Here is a 25,533-nt window from a genome sequence, read left to right as displayed (position 1 = left end):
TTTATTCTTATATATATAATTTAGAAGTAAAGAAAATTAATAAAATTTAATAATATAAAATTATTCAATCTTATTTTCATAAGGGATTCACCTCGTAATAGTCTTAATTTTTATCATAGATTTATCTGATAAACATCGATTTGTCCTTCATAATAGTTATGCTGAAAAAAGCATCTTGATTTCAAGTTGATATATGAATAGGCGAAAAAATCTTTAAATATTTCTAAGGCAAAAGATAAAATAGAGCTTACACTTTAGGAATAGTGCTTGACAATTTAATGACTTTTCTATTGATACTCCAAAGTCACTTACAATCTCCTAGAGAGACAATTTCTACATACATATAAAAAATCTAAATGATTGTAATATTTTGTTTCTCGTGTTAAAAAATGTAAGTCATGGATATGAAGATAAAAGAAGTAAAAATAGTCAGTCAATTATGAATAGTTTAATTAGAAAGTCACTCAATTTATTTTATAACTTTCAAGTCACTTAACTATGGATAATTTTCTTAGAAAGTCACTTAATTTTGTTTAAACTGAAAAGTCACACAATTATAATCATTTATTAATAAGTTAAAGAAAAAATCTTTATTTTTTTCTAAAAATTAAGGTGTTGGTACTCTTATCAAAATATTTAAGCGATAATTATTTTAGAGTTGTGTCTTCTCAAACAACCGCACGATCTGAAATATTTTTCCAGAACATCGGATCACCCTAATCCTTCCAAATGCCTCTTGATGTATGTATCATGCAGACTGCAAGTGAATGATTGGAAGGCAGATATAGCAATCATTGTCAAAACCCATCCAATCCAATAATATAGGTGCAGAGATCAAGAGATCAAAGAGGTGACCTTTTAAGTATAGGTGCATACATATGTTATCTATTTGGGGAGACTGTAAAGAAAGGAAAAGATAATTACTATTTAAAGAAAAAGACAAAAAAATGTTTAAAGGAAAAAAATATATGCATGTCACAATGAGAAAAGGAAGTGAAAGTAACGAAGAAAGGAAGTAACAAAACTAACAAAGAAGGAATGGATGTATTCTTTGACAATAAACAGAGGCGATTCAGAAAGGTGTAAACCGATTGATTAATAGATAAATTAGGAGTAAAGTGTGAACTAATGAAAAAACTTGGAAATAAAATAAATAGAAATCATGGCATAGGATATAAGATTAGTTGATCAATTTAAAATTTATGTAATTGTATTTGTCTTTTTAATTTTGAGAAAGGGCAGTAGTGGATTCCTAAAATCTATATCTATATCTGTATCTATATCCATATTTATATATCTATATTTATATTAGAGGTGTCAAAATGGGTTTGGCTCGTGATGTCGTCCCAACTCAACCCTTGAATTAAGTAGGGTTAGACTAAGATTTTTCAGCCTACTTAAGGACGAGGCTTTTTAGCTCAGACTCATAGGCTCAACCCGCGAGCTTCTGAGGTCAGTCCGTGGGTCGTGAATTTTAAAAATATTTCGTGTATATATATATATATATATATATATTAAGTAGTGTTTTATTTTGCCAAATTTTCAGCAACTAGGCAATTGAAATTATTATAACTATGAATCTTTGACCTCTTTTACTTTTGTGTTTATGCCTAATTTCTTGTTTCTTCTTTCTTGTCTAGTTTATGAAAAAATAATCATATAATGTATGTTGTTATGATAAATCTTATGATTGTTGACTGTTGTATCTTGCTTGTTTTATTGTTTTGTAAGTATTCCACTAAACTGTGTGGAACTCATGGACATATGAATTTTTGACGTATTGGTTTTGTGTTGATCAATGTTTGATAATATTTCTAAGAGGTCAATGTTGTTCATCTTTTGATTGAAGGGCCAACCCGTTCCAATCTGTAGCCCACTTAGGACTGAGTTGGACTGCTATTTTATAGACCTTTAAATTAAAAGGGTCAGTCCGTCCTGACCCATTTAACTTGCTAACTCTTTAGGATTGGTATATATATATATATATAGTGTCCACAGAAACTTCTCGCTCTGATACCAAATAAAATCTAATTCTTTTTATATATTCTAACGGCATTAATATAATTATCCTAGTGGTATAGAGTTTAAAATCTTTTTGTATTGATTTATTCTAACTTCAGAGTATACTATTTGTGTTTCTAGGTTTTTTAATTGAGTTTGTAGATACTTTGTGTACTGATCTGTATGATGTGAGGAGTATTAATTTATAACTAGTCTAAGTTCTTTTTCTGACTGCTTTATTTCTGAATAATGTTTTAATTCTTCTTGAAGCCAAGCTGATATTCTTTTATATCTTAAAAACAAAGAACGAACAAGAACAAGATATAAACTATCTAAAAGCCATAGAAATTTCAAAGTTATACCATGATGACCCAATAGGATTTACAAGACATATTCCGACCAGTACTTCAGATAAAATTATTGTAAAACAAAATAATACAATAATAGCATTATTAATAGAATTAAATATCAAAATAGATAAGATACTAAAAGAAAAACAACCTGAAGTATTAATACCTCAACTTCCTAATAGAGAAATAGACGATTTAGTAAAACAATTAAAAAGAATAGAAATAACCCCTCATAAAGAAAAAATACAAGTTGTTAAAAAACCGCAACCATGGACCTTTTTTCACACAAGTCTAGATCAACAGACGAAGAAGAAATCCAAAGAAGCAGACCAAGCGTAAGCTACTCAGATAATAGAATAGGAAATAACCTTATATCAAGAATTCTATCGTTCTTGTTCGTTCATGAAAGAGAAATTTGTTCTAATCTTTTTATTATTTCCTTTAAATCATTTATTTCAGAAATGATGTATTCTATTTGTTCTGTGATTTTTGTTATTATCTGGGTGTTTTGTATTTCCCCTTTCCAAAGAACTAGTCCAGCAGCAAATGTTACTCATACTTCCGGAAATCTTCCAAGGAAAGCATGGCCTACAACACAAGACCTTATCTTTTTTACAACCTTTACATTTAAACATACTATTTTTATTTTCTTTGTATAATTCTTTTGCTATTTCTATGACATTATCTACCTCGCATCCTAATTGTATTAGCTCTATATTCATAAATCCTTCTAAATGAATTTTTGTAAATCAGTGATTTATACAACTCAAAGTTATGATAAAAAACCACAAAAATCAAAAAAACATAAAAGACAATCATATTATAATCCAAAACCCTATAGACGCAAAAAATATTACTTAAAAAGATCTTCAGCAAGAAAGCCCTATTTAAATAAAGATAGACATGTTAGAAAATATAAAAGTGATAGAAACTACAAAAACAAATTAATTTTCCCAAAAAATATGTCTTTACCTTTATGTTCATATTGAATTTTACCTTTATGTTTATATTGATTTTATAATGTTTGTACATATTCAATTATTGATACCCTTAGTATATGGTTAGCTTCTTAATTTTTTACAACTTCTATGGATTAACCTGTAAATTCCTAAGAACTTGAATTGGCCTTAACAGTCCACTTGAACAAAGGACATAATTGTGGCCAGAAATATCTGGGGTGGGGTTAAAGATGAAGGTGTTAAAAGTAAAGTTAAGAAGAAGAGATGAACGGGGTAAACCAAAAAAAATTAACTAAAGTATATCGGCTGGAAACCAGAACTATCAACCGAAAGAGTCATTCGGGAGACTCGTAGATCTGGTGTAACAACGCCACGTACTTGAGTTAAAAAAAAAAAAAAAAAAAAAAAAAAGGGAAAATTATGGTAAAAATTTAAAAGAAGCATGACTAGACAAATTGAGAGAGGAAGTAGGTTACAACTAAAGACTAATTAAATAAACTATGTTTCAGCATGAGACCAACTGGCCAACAGCCAGCTGACAAAGGCAAGGGAATAGCCCCAGCAGACTCATACGCCCAGACTTTACTTGGTAAGACTAATTTTAGACCTCAGGGAACCATCAATTCCCTTGCCTTTGTTCTAATCTTTTTATTATTTCCTTTAAATCATTTATTTCAGAAATGATGTATTCTATTTGTTCTGTGATTTTTGTTATTATCTGGGTGTTTTGTATTTCTAATTCTTTAGGTGTTTCTAGAATTGTCTTTATTAATCTTTCTATTTCTGGTTTAGTAGGAATTTTTTCAAGGTTAAATTTAGTATTCAAAAAATGTATTTTTCTATCTACTTCTATCTGTTGTGTTTTTAGAAAATCAAAATTTTGTTCTAACTTATTTAAAGTCTTTGTTTGTTTGTTTATTACAGAATCTATGGTTTCTAGAAGGCGTATTACTATTTTATCCTTTATCTGAGTATTATCGCTGAGGTTTATGATTAAGTCTACTAGCGTATTATGATGTTTATCTTCGGAATGTAATATATGTTCTCCTTGCGAAAAATTACACCTAATTGTATTAGTTTTATGTATAACTCTATATTTCTTTTCTGGATGTATTCTAAGGTCTAAATATTCTAAGTGTTTTAGAGAATCTATTTTGTTTATCCTAATGTATTATTTTTCCAAATTACTTCGTATAAACTTTCTCTATATGTACTGAATCTAATGTCTGCTTCTATCTGATTTATTTCTTTGATAAATTCTGCTCTAAGTTCTGTCTGTTTTTTATATAAATCTTCAGAGGTATATGGATCTATTTTAAGTGTGGTTTTTCTAATTGTTCCTTCAACCACTTTAGGTTTCTTTTTAGCTGATTTCTATATTTTTGTTCTTCGTGTAAACACTTTTGTCTTAGTCTAATTCTTTTTATATATTCTAACGGCATTAATATAATTATCCTAGTGGTATAGAGTTTAAAATCTTTTTGTATTGATTTATTCTAACACTTCTGGTAGTAAGTGTTAGAATAAATTCTACCTTAATTTGTCTAAGTTCCATTATTTAATTAGTCTTTAGTTGTAACCTACTTAACTTATCAGCTAAATCATTATCTTTTCCTTTTACATATTCAAACACTATATTATTGTATTTATTAAATTATACATATTGAATAAACCAGAAGTGTTAGTAAGAACAGATTGTGAAGCAATAGTGAAGTTTCATCAGACAATCAATAGTAAAGCTAGTAGTAAAAGAAGATGACTGAATTTTATGGATGTTATATCTATATACAATAATATAGTGTTTGAATATGTAAAAGGAAAAGATAATGATTTAGCTGATAAGTTAAGTAGGTTACAACTAAAGACTAATTAAATAAACTATGTTTCAGCATGAGACCAACTGGCCAACAGCCAGCTGACAAAGGCAAGGGAATAGCCCCAGCAGACTCATACGCCCAGACTTTACTTGGTAAGACTAATTTTAGACCTCAGGGAACCATTGAGATGATGGAGCGAATTTATTTTGGTAAATTCAATTTAATATCCTATCCTCAATGTAACCTTTCTTTTAGAATACTTCCAGAATGCAATATAGATAAGACTCAAAAATGTTTAGTAGACAATTTATGGATAGCATACAATAAACAAGACACTAAACATTTTATTGCTACTAATAATGCATTGTGTCAATATTTTTCAGACAAAAATAGAGAAAACAAGTTTAAATATTATGTAGTTATACATGGAAAAACAAACGGAGTATTTCAGACTTGGTTAGAAGTAGTAGACTCTATAAATGGAATTAAAAACCCGCTTTTCAAAGGATTTAATAATTTTACAGAAGCCTTAGACTATGCCAGAGGAATTCTAGGCCCAAACTATTATATATCTCCAACTCTCAGACAAAGCCAAGCCCAAATACCCCAATACAACATCTAAAAAGACACAGACAAAATCATATTTTGCGACCATTGCTCTACCATGACCGAAGCCTTCAAAAGATTAAATGCAAAAAATGAGGCTCTCATACAAGAAAATATGAAACTTCGGAAACAACTGGAGACGGTCCAAGGTAAGTTTATTTCTAAATCTAATACAGGTACTCAGACAGAAAACTTGAGTTCTCCATCTCAACCAAAAATGGATGAGACGGGTGTGCATTCCCCTCTGAATGCTCAGAAATCTACTATGCCAGATCAGGGTATAGCTAGTCCGGCTCAAACGGTAGTCGGTAAAGACAAATCAAATCCGTTAATGGCTGTCACTTTGCCCAAAAGTGAAGAAGAGGAGTCTTCTTCCTCACGAAGAAGATTACCTAAAACCTTTTACCAAGACATTTCAAAAAGAAATATGGCAATAAAAAAGAAAAAAAATAATAAAATTGAAGCCATAATTAAACAGACTCTAGAACAATTCTTTAAAGATCAGGGATATGACAAGCATGTTATTAGTAAAGACAGTCCAGATCCAGATAATGAAAGACATAAAGGAATAGACAGTAACCAATGTAATATATGTAAATGGTATCCCAGTAAATCAAATAGAGCAAAGTGTAATAATTGTTATATGGAAGCATGTATTACGTGTATAGAAAATAAATTAGAAATAAAAATAGGAAAACACAAAGAGAAAGAGCAACAACATAACAAAACAATAGCAAGAGACTCAGTAACAGATTTAAGACTAATAACTCTAGAAACCCGCGTCAACGAAATAGAACAAAGGTTAATATATTTGGAAAAAGGTAAATTAAAGATAGAAGATGAAGAAGAGACATTAGGAACTATACACTTAGATAATATTGAAACAGAACTAATGAATATAGAAGAAAATAATACTAGCCTTATCTGTAATGAAGATAAACAATTTGGAACGATAAAAGTATTAGCTAGAATAAAGATTAAAGATATAGAAATAGAAACCTTAGCATTGGTAGACACAGGATGTACAAGCTGTCTTATAAATAAGAAAATATTGCCAGAAAAAGTGTTAAAAACATTTAAAGAACCTATATCAGCAATACAAATGGATGGTACTTATAACTTTTATAATCATTACATAGAAAAAGCCCAAATAAGTTTCATTAATACTTGTAATGAATTCTACAAACCTACTTACAGTATGTACAAAATATTAGCAAAAGACTTAGATATAAAAACCGACTTAGTAATAGGTTTACATTTCCTCATACAAAATAATGGAAGCTGTTTATTTTCTAGAGATGGAATAATGTTATTCAAAAACACTACTTATACCCCAGTACAGACTGAAAAGTTTCTTACAAAAAGAAGATCTCAAATAAAAACAAAACCCAAAGAAGAAAATACCTGTTGTACAGAGTGTACAAAGGGAAATACATGTGCTACAAAAAACCTATATGAAGAACAAGAAGAATACTTAGACGATACATACTTAGAAAATATAGAAAAAGATTATACACTAATAAATATAGAAACAGAATTCTATAATTTCCAAAAAGGAATAAAGGCACTAGAAAAAATAAATAACACTAAGGACTTAGATAACATAATTTCGATACTAGATGAAATGGAAATAATTGGAGAAAGACCCCTAGTATATTGGGATAATAATAAGATCATGTGTAAACTAGAAATAATTAACCCAGAGTATACCATAAAGACTGCGGCTATAGAAGCTAATAATGAAGATACAGAAGAATTTAGTAAACAGATTAAAGAACTATTAAAACTAGAAGTAATAAGACGATCTACCTCTAAACATAGATCAGCAGCATTCATGGTTAGAAACCATAGTGAATTGGTAAGAGGAAAAGCAAGGATGGTAATTAACTATAAAAGGTTAAATGATAACACTAAAACAGACGCTTACAAATTACCAGACAAAAATGAATTAATAAATAGAATACAAGGTAAAAAGTTCTTTAGTAAATTTGACTGTAAATCAGGATATTGGCAGGTAAAAATGCACCCAGAAAGTATAGAATGGACAGCATTCACATGTCCAGAAGGACATTTTGAATGGTTAGCCATGCCTTTCAGGTTAAAAACTGCACCACCTATATTTCAAAGAAAGATGGATACTATTTTCGGAGACTATAAACACTTCGTATTAGTATATGTAGATGATGTATTAGTATTTAGTAAAGATATACAAGAACATCTAGGACATTTACAAACAGTGTTTAGGTTATTTGTTAAAAATGGAATCATAATTAGTAAAAAGAAAATGGAATTATGTAAGACTCATATCAATTTTTTAGGAGTAACTATAGGAGAAGGAAAAATAAAGTTACAACCACATATAGCTAAAAAGGTATTAGATATGCCGGATAGATTAGATACAACCAAAGAACTTCAGAAATTTTTAGGATTAGTAAATTATGCTAGAAATTTCATTAAAGATTTAGGAAAAATAGCAGGACCACTATATGCTAAAACAGGTAGTAAAGGACAAAAACATTTTAATATAGAAGATATTAAATTAATTCAGCAAATAAAAGACAAAGTTAAACATATACCAGATTTACAAATTCCCCTAGAAACAGACTATTTAATAGTACAAACCGATGGAAGTCAGTTAGGATGGGGGGCTGTTTTAAAAACAAGACCAAATAAATACAGTAGTAAAACTGAAGAAAAAATATGTGCATATCAAAGTGGTGAATATAAAGAAAAAGGAAATATGAGTAGTATAGACGCCGAAGTATTAGCAATAATATACGGTTTAAACTGAAAAGAAATATAGAGTTATACATAAAACTAATACAACTAGGTGTAATTTTTCGCAAGGAGAACATATATTACATTCCGAAGATAAACATCATAATACGCTAGTAGACTTAATCATAAACCTCAGCGATAATACTCAGATAAAGGATAAAATAGTAATACGCCTTCTAGAAACCATAGATTCTGTAATAAACAAACAAACAAAGACTTTAAATAAGTTAGAACAAAATTTTGATTTTCTAAAAACACAACTGATAGAAGTAGATAGAAAAATACATTTTTTGAATATAGGCAAATAGTTCTACCTTAATTTGTCTTAGAATGGAACTTAGACAAATTAAGTAAACCTAAATCATTTGCGCCTAAAGAACACCTGATGTACACTAGCTCTAAAGGAGAAACTTCAATAAGATTTACAGACTATAATTATATAACTCAAAACTTGGTAGATGACACAGACACAGAAAGTACCATAGCACAAGAAGAAGGATTTATGAATATAGAGCTAATACAATCAGGATGCGAGGTAGATAATGTCATAGAAATAGCAAAAGAATTATACAAAGAAAATAAAAATAGTATGTTTAAATGTAAAGGTTGTAAAAAAGATAAAATGGACATTCTAGAAACTATAGAACACTTTAGATCATGTTCAAAAAGAGACGATAACTTGATAGACAGAACACAAGATATAGACAAAAGTATAGAAAAAACTTCAGACATAGAAAACTCAGAATATTTTAATGATATAGAATCTATAATTAGTTACAAAGAATTAATGAATGAAGCAACTAGTGCTCATAGTGCGAGCCCTTTCCAAAGAACTAGTCCAGCAGAAAATGTTACTCATACTTCCGGAAATCTTCCAAGGAAAGCATGGCCTACAACACAAGACCTAGAAATAAGAGATAACATTAAACCAGCAGGTAGACGGATGCCTCTAGAAGAACCAATTAAATTACAAGAAGGAGGAAATAAAGGAAAAATACTTAATATAGCAGCTCATGATCCACAAATGTGGAATACAGTAATAGATGTATGGAAAGGAATAATAGTAGCAGATTTCATAAAAAATTACCAAGAGACAGATGCCGAGACAATGTATAAATATTTAGAAACCTTTTTAGGAGAATCATGCAAAGCAGTTTGGGAAGCATATAAACAGACCTATCCTCAAGAATTCCAAGGATTAATAGAAATGGGGCCAAATCCATATAATTTTGCTAATAAAATACATGTTTTGTTAACAGGAGAAGATCCAAATAGTGGATTATTAGCTTTACAAAGAAATGCAGTAATAAAATTAGAACAATTAAGCATAACAAATTGGATGCATATTAAAGACTTTTTAAAAGATTATTTTTATTATTGTACAGTTAGTGGTAATACTTTTGATGACGAACTAGGTAAAAAACTTTTCCATAAATTACCAGGAGCTTTAGGAAGAGAGATAGAAGAAAGATGGTATAAAAGGGCAGGAGTAATACAAGACCCAAATGCTTTATGGTCAATAGGACAAAAGATACAACATGTAATGGAAATACTACACTTAAAATCTTTAGACCTTATTAGTGCCCTAAAGTGGGAAATTCAAAGCCAGGAAAGTACTTTAAAATATAGTGGAAATAGAATTGCTTGGTGCCGAAGAAGAATTAGTGAAAAAGCTTATCAATTAGGATAACATAGGTTATGCAAAATCAACCTTTGTTTTTAAGATATAAAAGAATATCAGCTTGGCTTCAAGAAGAATTAAAACATTATTCAGAAATAAAGCAGTCAGAAAAAGAACTTAGACTAGTTATAAATCAATACTCCTCACATCATACAGATCAGTATACAAAGTATCTACAAACTCAATTAAAAAACCTAGAAACACAAATAGTATACTCTGAAGTTAGAATAAATCAATACAAAAAGATTTTAAACTCTATACCACTAGGATAATTATATTAATGCCGTTAGAATATATAAAAAGAATTAGACTAAGACAAAAGTGTTTACACGAAGAACAAAAATATAGAAATCAGCTAAAAAGAAACCTAAAGTGGTTGAAGGAACAATTAGAAAAACCCACACTTAAAATAGATCCATATACCTCTGAAGATTTATATAAAAAACAGACAGAACTTAGAGCAGAATTTATCAAAGAAATAAATCAGATAGAAGCAGACATTAGATTCAGTACATATAGAGAAAGTTTATATGAAGTAATTTGGAAAAATAATACATTAGGATAAACAAAATAGATTCTCTAAAACACTTAGAATATTTAGACCTTAGAATACATCCAGAAAAGAAATATAGAGTTATACATAAAACTAATACAATTAGGTGTAATTTTTCGCAAGGAGAACATATATTACATTCCGAAGATAAACATCATAATACGCTAGTAGACTTAATCATAAACCTCAGCGATAATACTCAGATAAAGGATAAAATAGTAATACGCCTTCTAGAAACCATAGATTCTGTAATAAACAAACAAACAAAGACTTTAAATAAGTTAGAACAAAATTTTGATTTTCTAAAAACACAACAGATAGAAGTAGATAGAAAAATACATTTTTTGAATACTAAATTTAACCTTGAAAAAATTCCTACTAAACCAGAAATAGAAAGATTAATAAAGACAATTCTAGAAACACCTAAAGAATTAGAAATACAAAACACCCAGATAATAACAAAAATCACAGAACAAATAGAATACATCATTTCTGAAATAAATGATTTAAAGGAAATAATAAAAAGATTAGAACAAATTTCTCTTTCATGAACGAACAAGAACAAGATATAAACTATCTAAAAGCCATAGAAATTTCAAAGTTATACCATGATGACCCAATAGGATTTACAAGACATATTCCGACCAGTACTTCAGATAAAATTATTGTAAAACAAAATAATACAATAATAGCATTATTAATAGAATTAAATATCAAAATAGATAAGATACTAAAAGAAAAACAACCTGAAGTATTAATACCTCAACTTCCTAATAGAGAAATAGACGATTTAGTAAAGCAATTAAAAAGAATAGAAATAACCCCTCATAAAGAAAAAATACAAGTTGTTAAAAAACCGCAACCATGGACCTTTTTTCACACAAGTCTAGATCAACAGACGAAGAAGAAATCCAAAGAAGCAGACCAAGCGTAAGCTACTCAGATAATAGAATAGGAAATAACCTTATATCAAGAATTCTATCTAGAAGAAGAAATCCTACTGAAGAACAGAATCAAGAGCTAAATGAAATAGTAGACGTAGATAAAGATTTACAAATTTTTCAGCAAAATCAATTAAAACTACTAAATCCTAAGACCTTATACAAAGTAGGCTGTTTTTCAAAAGACAATCAATTATGTAGACATTATAGGGAAGAACAAATCTCAGCCTTAGGAGAAAATTGCTCCATTTTAAAACTAGTAACTCCTGATTTCTTAAAAACAATAAAAAATCCTCGACTTATGATGATGCATATGGGATTAATTGTCATAGGACTAAAAGGTCTAACTAGAAAAAATTTAGGCACAAAAGTATTAATAGTAATATATGATGATAGATGGTCAGATTTAAAGAAATCAATAATAGGACTCACTGAAGTAGATATGACGAACAATGGAGGGATATTCTATATCAGTCCAGACTTTCTAATAAATTTAAAGGATTTTAGTAATAATATTAAAATAGGAATACAAACAAAGGGATATGAAGAAATGATTAGTGGTAATGATTTGTTAATGTGTTTAGGATTTATAGGAAAATTAACATCAAATAGTAATACGAAATTTAGATTACAAGTAAATGATGTAGTAGAAGTAATGGGAAACAAAGGAATAAAATTAATTAAACCTATTAAAATAAATCCAGAAGAATATGCAGGATTAGAATGGAACTTAGACAAATTAAGTAAACCTAAATCATTTGCGCCTAAAGAACACCTGATGTACACTAGCTCTAAAGGAGAAACTTCAATAAGATTTACAGACTATAATTATATAACTCAAAACTTGGTAGATGACACAGACACAGAAAGTACCATAGCACAAGAAGAAGGATTTATGAATATAGAGCTAATACAATCAGGATGCGAGGTAGATAATGTCATAGAAATAGCAAAAGAATTATACAAAGAAAATAAAAATAGTATGTTTAAATGTAAAGGTTGTAAAAAAGATAAAATGGACATTCTAGAAACTATAGAACACTTTAGATCATGTTCAAAAAGAGACGATAACTTGATATACAGAACACAAGATATAGACAAAAGTATAGAAAAAACTTCAGACATAGAAAACTCAGAATATTTTAATGATATAGAATCTATAATTAGTTACAAAGAATTAATGAATGAAGCAACTAGTGCTCATAGTGCGAGCCCTTTCCAAAGAACTAGTCCAGCAGCAAATGTTACTCATACTTCCGGAAATCTTCCAAGGAAAGCATGGCCTACAACACAAGACCTAGAAATAAGAGATAACATTAAACCAGCAGGTAGACGGATGTCTCTAGAAGAACCAATTAAATTACAAGAAGGAGGAAATAAAGGAAAAAATACTTAATATAGCAGCTCATAATCCACAAATGTGGAATACAGTAATAGATGTATGGAAAGGAATAATAGTAGCAGATTTCATAAAAAATTACCAAGAGACAGATGCCGAGACAATGTATAAATATTTAGAAACCTTTTTAGGAGAATCATGCAAAGCAGTTTGGGAAGCATATAAACAGACCTATCCTCAAGAATTCCAAGGATTAATAGAAATGGGGCCAAATCCATATAATTTTGCTAATAAAATACATGTTTTGTTAACAGGAGAAGATCCAAATAGTGGATTATTAGCTTTACAAAGAAATGCAGTAATAAAATTAGAACAATTAAGCATAACAAATTGGATGCATATTAAAGACTTTTTAAAAGATTATTTTTATTATTGTACAGTTAGTGGTAATACTTTTGATGACGAACTAGGTAAAAAACTTTTCCATAAATTACCAGGAGCTTTAGGAAGAGAGATAGAAGAAAGATGGTATAAAAGGGCAGGAGTAATACAAGACCCAAATGCTTTATGGTCAATAGGACAAAAGATACAACATGTAATGGAAATACTACAAGAAAAATGTACTAATATACAAATCCAGAAACAACTTAAACAAAATGAAATGAATTTTTGTAAATCAGTGATTTATACAACTCAAAGTTATGATAAAAAACCACAAAAATCAAAAAAGCATAAAAGACAATCATATTATAATCCAAAACCCTATAGACGCAAAAAATATTACTTAAAAAGATCTTCAGCAAGAAAGCCCTATTTAAATAAAGATAGACATGTTAGAAAATATAGAAGTGATAGAAACTACAAAAACAAATTAGAATGTTATACATGTGGAAGTATAGACCATCTAGCTAATATATTCCCTAAAAGAAATAATATTAGAACTAGAAACTCTCAGTTAATAGAAGAACTACAAGAAACACTTTTAAATGTAGACGAATGTATGTCAGACACTGAGAGTATATATTCCATTGTAAGTGTTGAAGTAGCAGAACAAATACAATCTGAATCCTCTGATTCTGAAGACGATAACCTAGTAAATGAAATAGGATTAGATAGAGGAATGTTAAATTTAGAAGAGCTACAATTAAGTACCATGATGAATGTGGGAATAAAATGTAATCATAATTTTGAAAGACATAAAGGAATAGACAGTAACCAATGTAATATATGTAAATGGTATCCCAGTAAATCAAATAGAGCAAAGTGTAATAATTGTTATATGGAAGCATGTATTACGTGTATAGAAAATAAATTAGAAATAAAAATAGGAAAACACAAAGAGAAAGAGCAACAACATAACAAAACAATAGCAAGAGACTCAGTAACAGATTTAAGACTAATAACTCTAGAAACCCGCGTCAACGAAATAGAACAAAGGTTAATATATTTGGAAAAAGGTAAATTAAAGATAGAAGATGAAGAAGAGACATTAGGAACTATACACTTAGATAATATTGAAACAGAACTAATGAATATAGAAGAAAATAATACTAGCCTTATCTGTAATGAAGATAAACAATTTGGAACGATAAAAGTATTAGCTAGAATAAAGATTAAAGATATAGAAATAGAAACCTTAGCATTGGTAGACACAGGATGTACAAGCTGTCTTATAAATAAGAAAATATTGCCAGAAAAAGTGTTAAAAACATTTAAAGAACCTATATCAGCAATACAAATGGATGGTACTTATAACTTTTATAATCATTACATAGAAAAAGCCCAAATAAGTTTCATTAATACTTGTAATGAATTCTACAAACCTACTTACAGTATGTACAAAATATTAGCAAAAGACTTAGATATAAAAACCGACTTAGTAATAGGTTTACATTTCCTCATACAAAATAATGGAAGCTGTTTATTTTCTAGAGATGGAATAATGTTATTCAAAAACACTACTTATACCCCAGTACAGACTGAAAAGTTTCTTACAAAAAGAAGATCTCAAATAAAAACAAAACCCAAAGAAGAAAATACCTGTTGTACAGAGTGTACAAAGGGAAATACATGTGCTACAAAAAACCTATATGAAGAACAAGAAGAATACTTAGACGATACATACTTAGAAAATATAGAAAAAGATTATACACTAATAAATATAGAAACAGAATTCTATAATTTCCAAAAAGGAATAAAGGCACTAGAAAAAATAAATAACACTAAGGACTTAGATAACATAATTTCGATACTAGATGAAATGGAAATAATTGGAGAAAGACCCCTAGTATATTGGGATAATAATAAGATCATGTGTAAACTAGAAATAATTAACCCAGAGTATACCATAAAGACTGCGGCTATAGAAGCTAATAATGAAGATACAGAAGAATTTAGTAAACAGATTAAAGAACTATTAAAACTAGAAGTAATAAGACGATCTACCTCTAAACATAGATCAGCAGCATTCATGGTTAGAAACCATAGTGAATTGGTAAGAGGAAAAGCAAGGATGGTAATTAACTATAAAAGGTTAAATGATAACACTAAAACAGACGCTTACAAATTACCAGACAAAAATGAATTAATAAATAGAATACAAGGTAAAAAGTTCTTTAGTAAATTTGACTGTAAATCAGGATATTGGCAGGTAAAAATGCACCCAGAAAGTATAGAATGGACAGCATTCACATGTCCAGAAGGACATTTTGAATGGTTAGCCATGCCTTTCGGGTTAAAAACTGCACCACCTATATTTCAAAGAAAGATGGATACTATTTTCGGAGACTATAAACACTTCGTATTAGTATATGTAGATGATGTATTAGTATTTAGTAAAGATATACAAGAACATCTAGGACATTTACAAACAGTGTTTAGGTTATTTGTTAAAAATGGAATCATAATTAGTAAAAAGAAAATGGAATTATGTAAGACTCATATCAATTTTTTAGGAGTAACTATAGGAGAAGGAAAAATAAAGTTACAACCACATATAGCTAAAAAGGTATTAGATATGCCGGATAGATTAGATACAACTAAAGAACTTCAGAAATTTTTAGGATTAGTAAATTATGCTAGAAATTTCATTAAAGATTTAGGAAAAATAGCAGGACCACTATATGCTAAAACAGGTAGTAAAGGACAAAAATATTTTAATATAGAAGATATTAAATTAATTCAGCAAATAAAAGACAAAGTTAAACATATACCAGATTTACAAATTCCCCTAGAAACAGACTATTTAATAGTACAAACCGATGGAAGTCAGTTAGGATGGGGGGCTGTTTTAAAAACAAGACCAAATAAATACAGTAGTAAAACTGAAGAAAAAATATGTGCATATCAAAGTGGGAAATATAAAGAAAAAGGAAATATGAGTAGTATAGACGCCGAAGTATTAGCAATAATATACGGTTTAAACTGAAAAGAAATATAGAGTTATACATAAAACTAATACAATTAGGTGTAATTTTTCGCAAGGAGAACATATATTACATTCCGAAGATAAACATCATAATACGCTAGTAGACTTAATCATAAACCTCAGCGATAATACTCAGATAAAGGATAAAATAGTAATACGCCTTCTAGAAACCATAGATTCTGTAATAAACAAACAAACAAAGACTTTAAATAAGTTAGAACAAAATTTTGATTTTCTAAAAACACAACTGATAGAAGTAGATAGAAAAATACATTTTTTGAATATAGGCAAATAGTTCTACCTTAATTTGTCTTAGAATGGAACTTAGACAAATTAAGTAAACCTAAATCATTTGCGCCTAAAGAACACCTGATGTACACTAGCTCTAAAGGAGAAACTTCAATAAGATTTACAGACTATAATTATATAACTCAAAACTTGGTAGATGACACAGACACAGAAAGTACCATAGCACAAGAAGAAGGATTTATGAATATAGAGCTAATACAATCAGGATGCGAGGTAGATAATGTCATAGAAATAGCAAAAGAATTATACAAAGAAAATAAAAATAGTATGTTTAAATGTAAAGGTTGTAAAAAAGATAAAATGGACATTCTAGAAACTATAGAACACTTTAGATCATGTTCAAAAAGAGACGATAACTTGATATACAGAACACAAGATATAGACAAAAGTATAGAAAAAACTTCAGACATAGAAAACTCAGAATATTTTAATGATATAGAATCTATAATTAGTTACAAAGAATTAATGAATGAAGCAACTAGTGCTCATAGTGCGAGCCCTTTCCAAAGAACTAGTCCAGCAGAAAATGTTACTCATACTTCCGGAAATCTTCCAAGGAAAGCATGGCCTACAACACAAGACCTAGAAATAAGAGATAACATTAAACCAGCAGGTAGACGGATGCCTCTAGAAGAACCAATTAAATTACAAGAAGGAGGAAATAAAGGAAAAATACTTAATATAGCAGCTCATGATCCACAAATGTGGAATACAGTAATAGATGTATGGAAAGGAATAATAGTAGCAGATTTCATAAAAAATTACCAAGAGACAGATGCCGAGACAATGTATAAATATTTAGAAACCTTTTTAGGAGAATCATGCAAAGCAGTTTGGGAAGCATATAAACAGACCTATCCTCAAGAATTCCAAGGATTAATAGAAATGGGGCCAAATCCATATAATTTTGCTAATAAAATACATGTTTTGTTAACAGGAGAAGATCCAAATAGTGGATTATTAGCTTTACAAAGAAATGCAGTAATAAAATTAGAACAATTAAGCATAACAAATTGGATGCATATTAAAGACTTTTTAAAAGATTATTTTTATTATTGTACAGTTAGTGGTAATACTTTTGATGACGAACTAGGTAAAAAACTTTTCCATAAATTACCAGGAGCTTTAGGAAGAGAGATAGAAGAAAGATGGTATAAAAGGGCAGGAGTAATACAAGACCCAAATGCTTTATGGTCAATAGGACAAAAGATACAACATGTAATGGAAATACTACAAGAAAAATGTACTAATATACAAATCCAGAAACAACTTAAACAAAATGAAATGAATTTTTGTAAATCAGTGATTTATACAACTCAAAGTTATGATAATGTTACGACCCAAACTTGGCCGTGAGTGGCACCCACACTTAACCTCCTAGGTGGGAGAACCAACGATACAAACCCCAACTTACATTAACGATTCAACTTATAAATTACGATAATAATGCGGAAGTCCAATCTTATTAAAGTCAAAAATAACAAAAGCCACTAAAATCTATTACTTGACGTTCCCCAAAATCTGAAAGTCATCACATTAAGGACATCTAATTTCTAAAACTAAGTCTGGAAGTATCAAACACTAAAATAAACAAATAACAAAATGTGTCCGAAAACTAAAGACACCATGTCATAACCGGGAGAATTCATCACGAGCTAGAAGGATAGCTCACCCTGAAATCCGATGATCTTGAGACTGACTAGAGCTGAGGTCGAGTCGAAGTCTGTGGAACACTCGCTGCACTCCACAAAATAAAACAAGAAAGATACAAGTAGGGGTCAGTACAGGACAACATGTACTGAGTAGGTATCATCGGTCGACTCAAAATAGAAATCAATATACATAAAATAATAGTGGGAAATCAACAACAACACTTAACAGGTGGCAACCAACAAATAATTACATAACCGGTCAACAATATCAAGATCACACATGAGGACTCAAGCCTCCACACCACACTCTTTGAAATATGAGTTTTTGGAGATTGGGTAGCATTAAGTAATTTTAATTTATTTCCCTTTAATATTACCGTGCCGGAACGTGACACCCGATCCAAATATACTGTGTCGGAACGTGACACCCGATCCAAATATATCGTGTCGGAACGTGACACCCGATCCAAATATGCCGTGTCGGAACGTGACACCCGATCCAAATATATTTAATTTATCATTCCTTATGATTACATTCCACTTCATTAACAATATTTCATCAAGCCTTCTTTATTCAAGGCACCATTTTTGATAGGGCAAGTTCAAGATTATGGATTTCATGGCCTCGGGATTTCAGACCAATCACAACAACATATCAACCATCCAAACCACAACAATTAAATGCGTAGTAAATTTCACATATTACTCAATAAATATCAATCACTATTAAGAGTCTATCTATGATATAGAATAAAAACCATAACCTACCTCAATCGAAGAACCAAAGTCAAGTAAGCTAATCCACCAATGTGTTTCCTTTCTTTGGAGCCTCAGAATGTTTTCAATCTATCAAATATATAATATTAATAAGTACACGAGTCTGTAGACACCCATATTACTATGTAACTATCCTAGACTCAATATCCCATCCAAATCTATAATCAAATTCCTATTTTTTTTAATACCCACTAAATCCTACTTTATTTTCTCAGATTTTAAGTCACGTAAATTATAATGTTGATCTGCTTGCTGGCAAATAGCAGTAAAACTACTATAGCACAAGCAGTTGGAATTAGTAATCATATAATGTAATACTATATATATATGTATGTATTATATTCAAGTTCGTATAAGTAATAAAGGGAACAAATGCAGTTTAAATTCAATTTGGTACCATATATTTTGGTACGACATCAACGAGCTTTTCTGGCATTTTATAGTTGATTCATCACATCCTGGCTCCATTAACTGTTCTACCTAAATTAACATAGGCCTAAATCTTAAGAAACAAGTTTTAAATATTTATACGATTATAAATTATTTCATTAAAGATGCATAAATTTTTCAAGTCGTATATTCCTAAATCTTAAGCAAGGGTTAAGTCTTAATTCCTCCAAATAACATAAATTTAATGATATTCATATAATACAATACACCTAATATCTACTACCTATTTTGATATGTCAAAACCTTGAATTTTAACGCAATATCATAAAAATTTGTATACCCGAAATTAAGAATATGCCTAATAAACTTACTGCCAATTGCATGCTAGACACTAACCTTTTTACAACATATTCCATAAATATGTAACTATAATATAATAACTAATGCCCATTCTATCAATTTTCAAACATTGGATCATTAACTAATGATTGTCAGTAATTGTTTCCCCCATCAAATTCCAATAACTAAATGATGCAACAACTAACAACCAGCACGTTCTTTTAAACAAAATAATAATTTTTCCAAGGTAATAAGTAAATTGAGCACCCAATTTTCCATTTAATACACATTCAGGTTGAATGGTTACCTGCGCCAATGTTTGCCGCTGCACTATTCCAATTTCTCCTTAGATAAATATTTTCTTCCGTTTTCTTTTCTTGTTTTAGTTGCAGCAGTTCAGGAAGAAAATTTATAACCCTAATCTACTTTAATTAAATAAATATGGGATAAGTGGTATAGGGTATTAATTAAATTATAAATTTAGCCCACCAATTAAATTAAATATCTAAAATTACCCCTCAATTAAATAACCTTAGTTATCAATTAGTCCAAAGTACCCATTAAAAATTTACGGGGTGAGTCCTTTATGAAATAAAGAGTTCTAGTTCTCAAAACGACCTAATGGGTCGTTACAATAGATACCAATTTACCCACCGTTCATCCCCGAACGGTCAAGAGAAGAGTGAGGATAGAAAATGGTACCTGACTCGATGAATAAATGTGGATATTTTCCACGCATGTCAGCCTCAATCTCCCAAGTGGACTCCTCAACAGGACGATTTCTCCACTGGACCTTCACAGACGCAATCTCCCTTGATCTCAACTTGCGAACCTCCCTATCAAGAATAGCCACAGGCTCTTCCTCATAAGACAAATTCTCATCAAGCAAGACCGAATCCCAGCGAACAATATAGTTTCCATCACCATGATATTTCTTTAGCATAGACACATGAAACACTGGGTGCACTCCAGACAAACCTGGAGGTAAAGCCAATTCATAGGCCACCTCTCCAACACGCTTAAGAACTTCAAACGGCCCAATATACCTCGGACTGAGCTTACCTCGCTTACCGAATCTCACCACACCCTTCATGGGTGAAACCTTCAAAAACACTTGTTCTCCCTCCATAAACTCCATGTCCCTGACTTTTCGGTCTGCATACTCCTTCTGCCTGCTCTGAGCTGCTAGAAGCTTCTCCTGAATGATTTTCACCTTCTTTAACGATTCTCTCAAAAGATCAGTTCCCCAAGGTCTCACCTCAAATGCATCAAACCAACCAATAGGAGACCTACATCTCCTCCCATACAACGCCTCAAACGGAGCCATATCAATACTCGAGTGATAGCTATTATTATACGAGAACTCTGCCAGGGGTAGGAACTGATCCCAATGACCACCAAAATCTATCACGCATGCACGAAGCATATCCTCCAGCACTTGAATTGTCCTCTCAGACTGCCCATCAGTCTGAGGATGAAATGCAGTACTAAGATCCAATCTAGTACCTAACTCAGCATGCAAGGTCCTCGAAAAGTTAGAAGTAAATTGTGTACCTCTATCTGATATGATAGAAACCGGAACTCCATGTAATCGAACAACCTCACGGATATAGAGTTTGGCTAACTTCTCTGCATCATAAGTCACCTTGACTGGAATGAAGTGAGCAGACTTAGTTAACCTGTCAACAATCACCCATATAGAATCAAACTTACCCAATGTCTTTGGAAGTCCTACCACAAAATCTATTGCAATTCTTTCCCACTTCCATTCAGGAATAGGCATTCTTTGCAGTGTCCCTCCAGGCCTTTGGTGTTCATATTTTACCTGCTGACAATTTGGACAATGGGCAACAAAATCAGCAATATCACATTTCATTCTGCTCCACCAATAATGTTGTCTTAGATCGCGATACATCTTGGTTGCACCAGGATGTATAGAGTACCTCGAACTATGAGCTTCTGCAAGAATAGTCTGAATTAAATTATCAATACGGGGCACACATACCCGCCCCTTAATCCTCAAGATGCCTTCCTCATCGATCACGGCCTCCTTGGCCTCTCCCCGCAAGACCATATCACGAATTCGACTCAGCTTCTCATCTTCAAATTGCTTTTCTTTAATCTTGTCAAGGAAAGAAGATCTTGCCTCCACACAGGCCAAAAATCCTCCCTTCTCAGTTACTTCCAGCCTCATAAAGTCATTAGCCAGAGTTTGAACCTCTCTAGCGAATGGACGTCTGGAAACCTGCAAATGAGCTAAACTCCCCATGCTCCCTGCTTTTCTGCTCAAGGCATCAGCCACTACATTAGCTTTTCCTGGATGATAAAGAATAGTGATATCATAATCCTTTAGCAATTCCATCCACCTCCTCTGCCTCAAGTTTAAGTTTTTCTGAGTGAATACATGTTGTAAACTGCGATGATCTGTATACACTTCACATTTTACCCCATATAGATAATGTCTCCACTGCTTCAATGCAAATACAACCGCAGCCAACTCTAAATCGTGAGTGGGATAATTACGCTCATGCACCTTCAATTGCCTTGAAGCATAGGCAATTACCTTCTTCTCCTGCATTAGCACTGCACCTAAACCAGAATATGATGCATCACAATAAACAATGAAATTCTTACCTTCTACTGGCAGGGCAAGAATTGGTACAGTAGTCAATAAGGTCTTGAGTTTCAGAAAGCTCTTTTCACACTCATCCGACCATACAAATGGAACTTTCTGCTTGGTCAGATTAGTCAGCTGGGAAGCAATAGAAGAAAATCCCTTGACAAACCGGCGGTAGTAGCTAGCCAAACCAATAAAACTCCTTACCTCTGAGACATTAGTGGGCCTTGCCCAACTCTTCACTGCTTCAATCTTCTGGGGATCCACCATCACTCCATCTTTAGAAACCACGTGCCCTAAGAAAGACACTGAATCGAGCCAGAACTCACACTTGGAGAATTTGGCATATAACTTCTTCTCCCTTAACAATTCCAGAACAGTTCTTAGATGCTCTTCATGTTCTTTTTGGCTCTTTGAGTAGATCAATATATCATCAATAAAAACAATAACAAAGAGGTCCAAATATGGCTTAAAGATTCCATTCATCAGACTCATGAAAGTAGCAGGCGCATTTGTAAGCCCAAAAGACATTACTAAGAATTCATAGTGACCATACCTGGTTCGAAAAGCCATCTTTGGTACATCTGTCGCCCGTATTTTCAATTGATGGTAACCAGACCTCAAATCAATTTTTGAGAAAACACAAGCACCCTCCAACTGATCAAATAAGTCATCAATGCGAGGAAGGGGATACCTATTTTTAATAGTCACCTTGTTCAGCTGTCTGTAGTCTATGCACATACGAAGGCTACCATCCTTCTTCTTTACAAATAAGACTGGAGCACCCCAAGGAGAGGCACTCGGTCTAATAAACCCTTTACCCAACAATTCCTGGAGTTGGGCCTTCAACTCCCTCAACTCAGCTGGGGCCATTCTATAAGGTGGAATGAAAATAGGGCGAGTGTCGGGCTCTAAGTCGATACAAAAATCTATATCTCTATCAGGTGGCATACCAGGTAAGTCTGCGGGGAAAACATCCATAAACTCACGAACTATAGAGATAGATTCAATCGTCGGCACTTCAGAATTATCGTCCCTAAGATGTGCTAGGAAGGCTAAACAACCCTTATTCACCAACCTCTTAGCACGAAGAAAAGAGATAATCTGAACTAGGGTGGAAATATAGTCACCCTCCCACACCAACTGATCCATCCCAGGCTTGGCTAATGTCACAGTCTTAGCATTGCAGTCTAAGATAGCAAAATTTGGAGATAGCCAAGTCATACCCAAGATTACATCAAAGTCAACCATCTCCAGAATAATTAAATCTACATAAGTTCTGCTCCCCACAAAAGTCACAAGACAAGACCTATACACTTTCTCAACTAGCACAGACTCACCAACAGGTGTAGAAACACGAATAGGCATGTCAAGTAAGTCACAATATAAATCAAGTCCATCAGCAAATGCGGGAGATACATAAGAAAATGTGGATCCAGGATCAAACAATACGAAAGCCAAGCTATCGCAGACCAGAAGAGTACCTGTGATAACAGCATCGGATGCCTCTACCTCTGATCTCCCAGGGAAGGCATAACAATGGGCTCTGTCACCTGTCTGACTATGTCCCTTATCGGGCTGTACTCCAGTAGTTCCAACCTGCCCGCCACCCCGGCCGGACTGGCGACCACTACGACCTTGGCCACCACGTCCTCTAGAATGACGGCCCCTACCATAGCCGTCGCCTCCACCTCTAACTGCTGGGACTCTATAACCCTGATCATGCCAAGCCTGACTCTGCCTTGGACAATATTTTCTGATATGTCCAGGCTCACCACATCCGTAACAAGTCTTAAGGTCAAGAGTGGGTCTTTGTGAAGACGAAGAAGACTGAAGATAACCCCCAAAGTTAGAAAAAGGCTGACTAGTCTTTAACGGACCTCCATCTGAAACCTGCAATGAAGACTGAATAAGACGGATTGAATAATCTCCAGAACTTTGCCCTCTAGAGTAAGAACCACTAAACTCACCTCCTTTACGAAACTTCTTGAATGTTGTCTCTTTAGTGAAGTTATCTGGCTTCACCCCCTCTACCTCTATCACAAAGTCAACCACTTCCTGAAAGGATTTTGCTGAAGCAGCAACCTGTAAAGCTGGAATTCGCAAATCTGACCTCAATCCCTTCACAAAGCGGCGAATTCGCTCCTCTGGACTGAAGCAAAGCTGAGTAGCATATCTGGCTAAGGCACGAAACTTGGCCTCATACGCGGCAACAGACATCCTCCCCTGCTCTATATTCAGGAACTCGTCTCTCCTCCTGTCCCTTAAGGTCCGGGGAATATACTTCTCCATAAAACAATTAGAAAAGGTTGCCCAGGTCATAGGTGGTGCCTCTGCTGGTCGGCACTCCACGTGAGACCGCCACCACATTTTGGCGTCTCCTTGAAACTGGTATGTCACAAACTCAACACCAAATCGCTCTACTATATCCATTTTATGAAGCAGCTCATGACAATCAACAAGGAAATCATAGGCATCCTCAGATTCAGTACCCCTGAAGACTGGGGGTTTCAACTTCAAGAACTTAACAAAGAGATCATGCTGGTCACTTGTCATTACCGGCCCTGTAGTCAATTGAGGAAACATGCTTGTCCCCAAAGACGCAGTTATGCGGGGAGCCATAACAGCTGCATGTTGAACTCCTGGAATATGAGGTGCTGGGGGAGCTTGTCCCTGATCGGATAACCCAGTAAGATAGGTGAGAACCTGGTGGATCATCTCTGGAGTAGGCTGGGGTGGTGCTTCTCTCTCATGAACTTGCTCCTCCTCCACCCCAACATCATCTCTAACTACCTCATCAGCCAGTGGAGGGCTCGCTGCTCTTTCCCTGGCTGGCTCAGCTGTTTGGACCCTGCCCCTGGTGGCCTTTCTTCCGCGACCTCTACCACGGCCTCTCGTTGCTACTCTTCCTCTGCCTACAGCCCCAACGGCTGGCTCAGGTGCTCTTGTTGCTCTAGTTCTAACCATCTGCGAAAGTAAAGTGGAGAAGGTCAGATA

General features: G+C 32.6%; 1 protein-coding gene across 1 annotated transcript in view; it reads right to left on the bottom strand.

The window, feature by feature from the left end:
* LOC129883465 (uncharacterized) overlaps nucleotides 1–25,503 on the bottom strand; it is a 28,800-nt gene extending 3,297 nt beyond the window's left edge. The window contains exons 1-5 of the mRNA XM_055958124.1: nucleotides 25,096–25,503; nucleotides 24,743–24,924; nucleotides 24,571–24,688; nucleotides 22,858–24,429; nucleotides 20,622–20,781 (exon numbers count right to left, since the gene is read on the bottom strand). Of these exons, the coding sequence (XP_055814099.1) occupies nucleotides 20,622–20,781; nucleotides 22,858–24,429; nucleotides 24,571–24,688; nucleotides 24,743–24,924; nucleotides 25,096–25,503 (2,440 nt within the window). The remainder of the gene's footprint in view (nucleotides 1–20,621; nucleotides 20,782–22,857; nucleotides 24,430–24,570; nucleotides 24,689–24,742; nucleotides 24,925–25,095) is intronic.
* Between the last annotated feature and the right edge of the window lie 30 nt (nucleotides 25,504–25,533).

This window comes from Solanum dulcamara, chromosome 3 (assembly GCF_947179165.1).
Source record: "Solanum dulcamara chromosome 3, daSolDulc1.2, whole genome shotgun sequence".
Classification (NCBI taxonomy): domain Eukaryota; kingdom Viridiplantae; phylum Streptophyta; class Magnoliopsida; order Solanales; family Solanaceae; genus Solanum; species Solanum dulcamara.
Note: the sequence above shows the minus strand (reverse complement) of the source record. Positions and strands in the feature narration are given on the sequence as shown.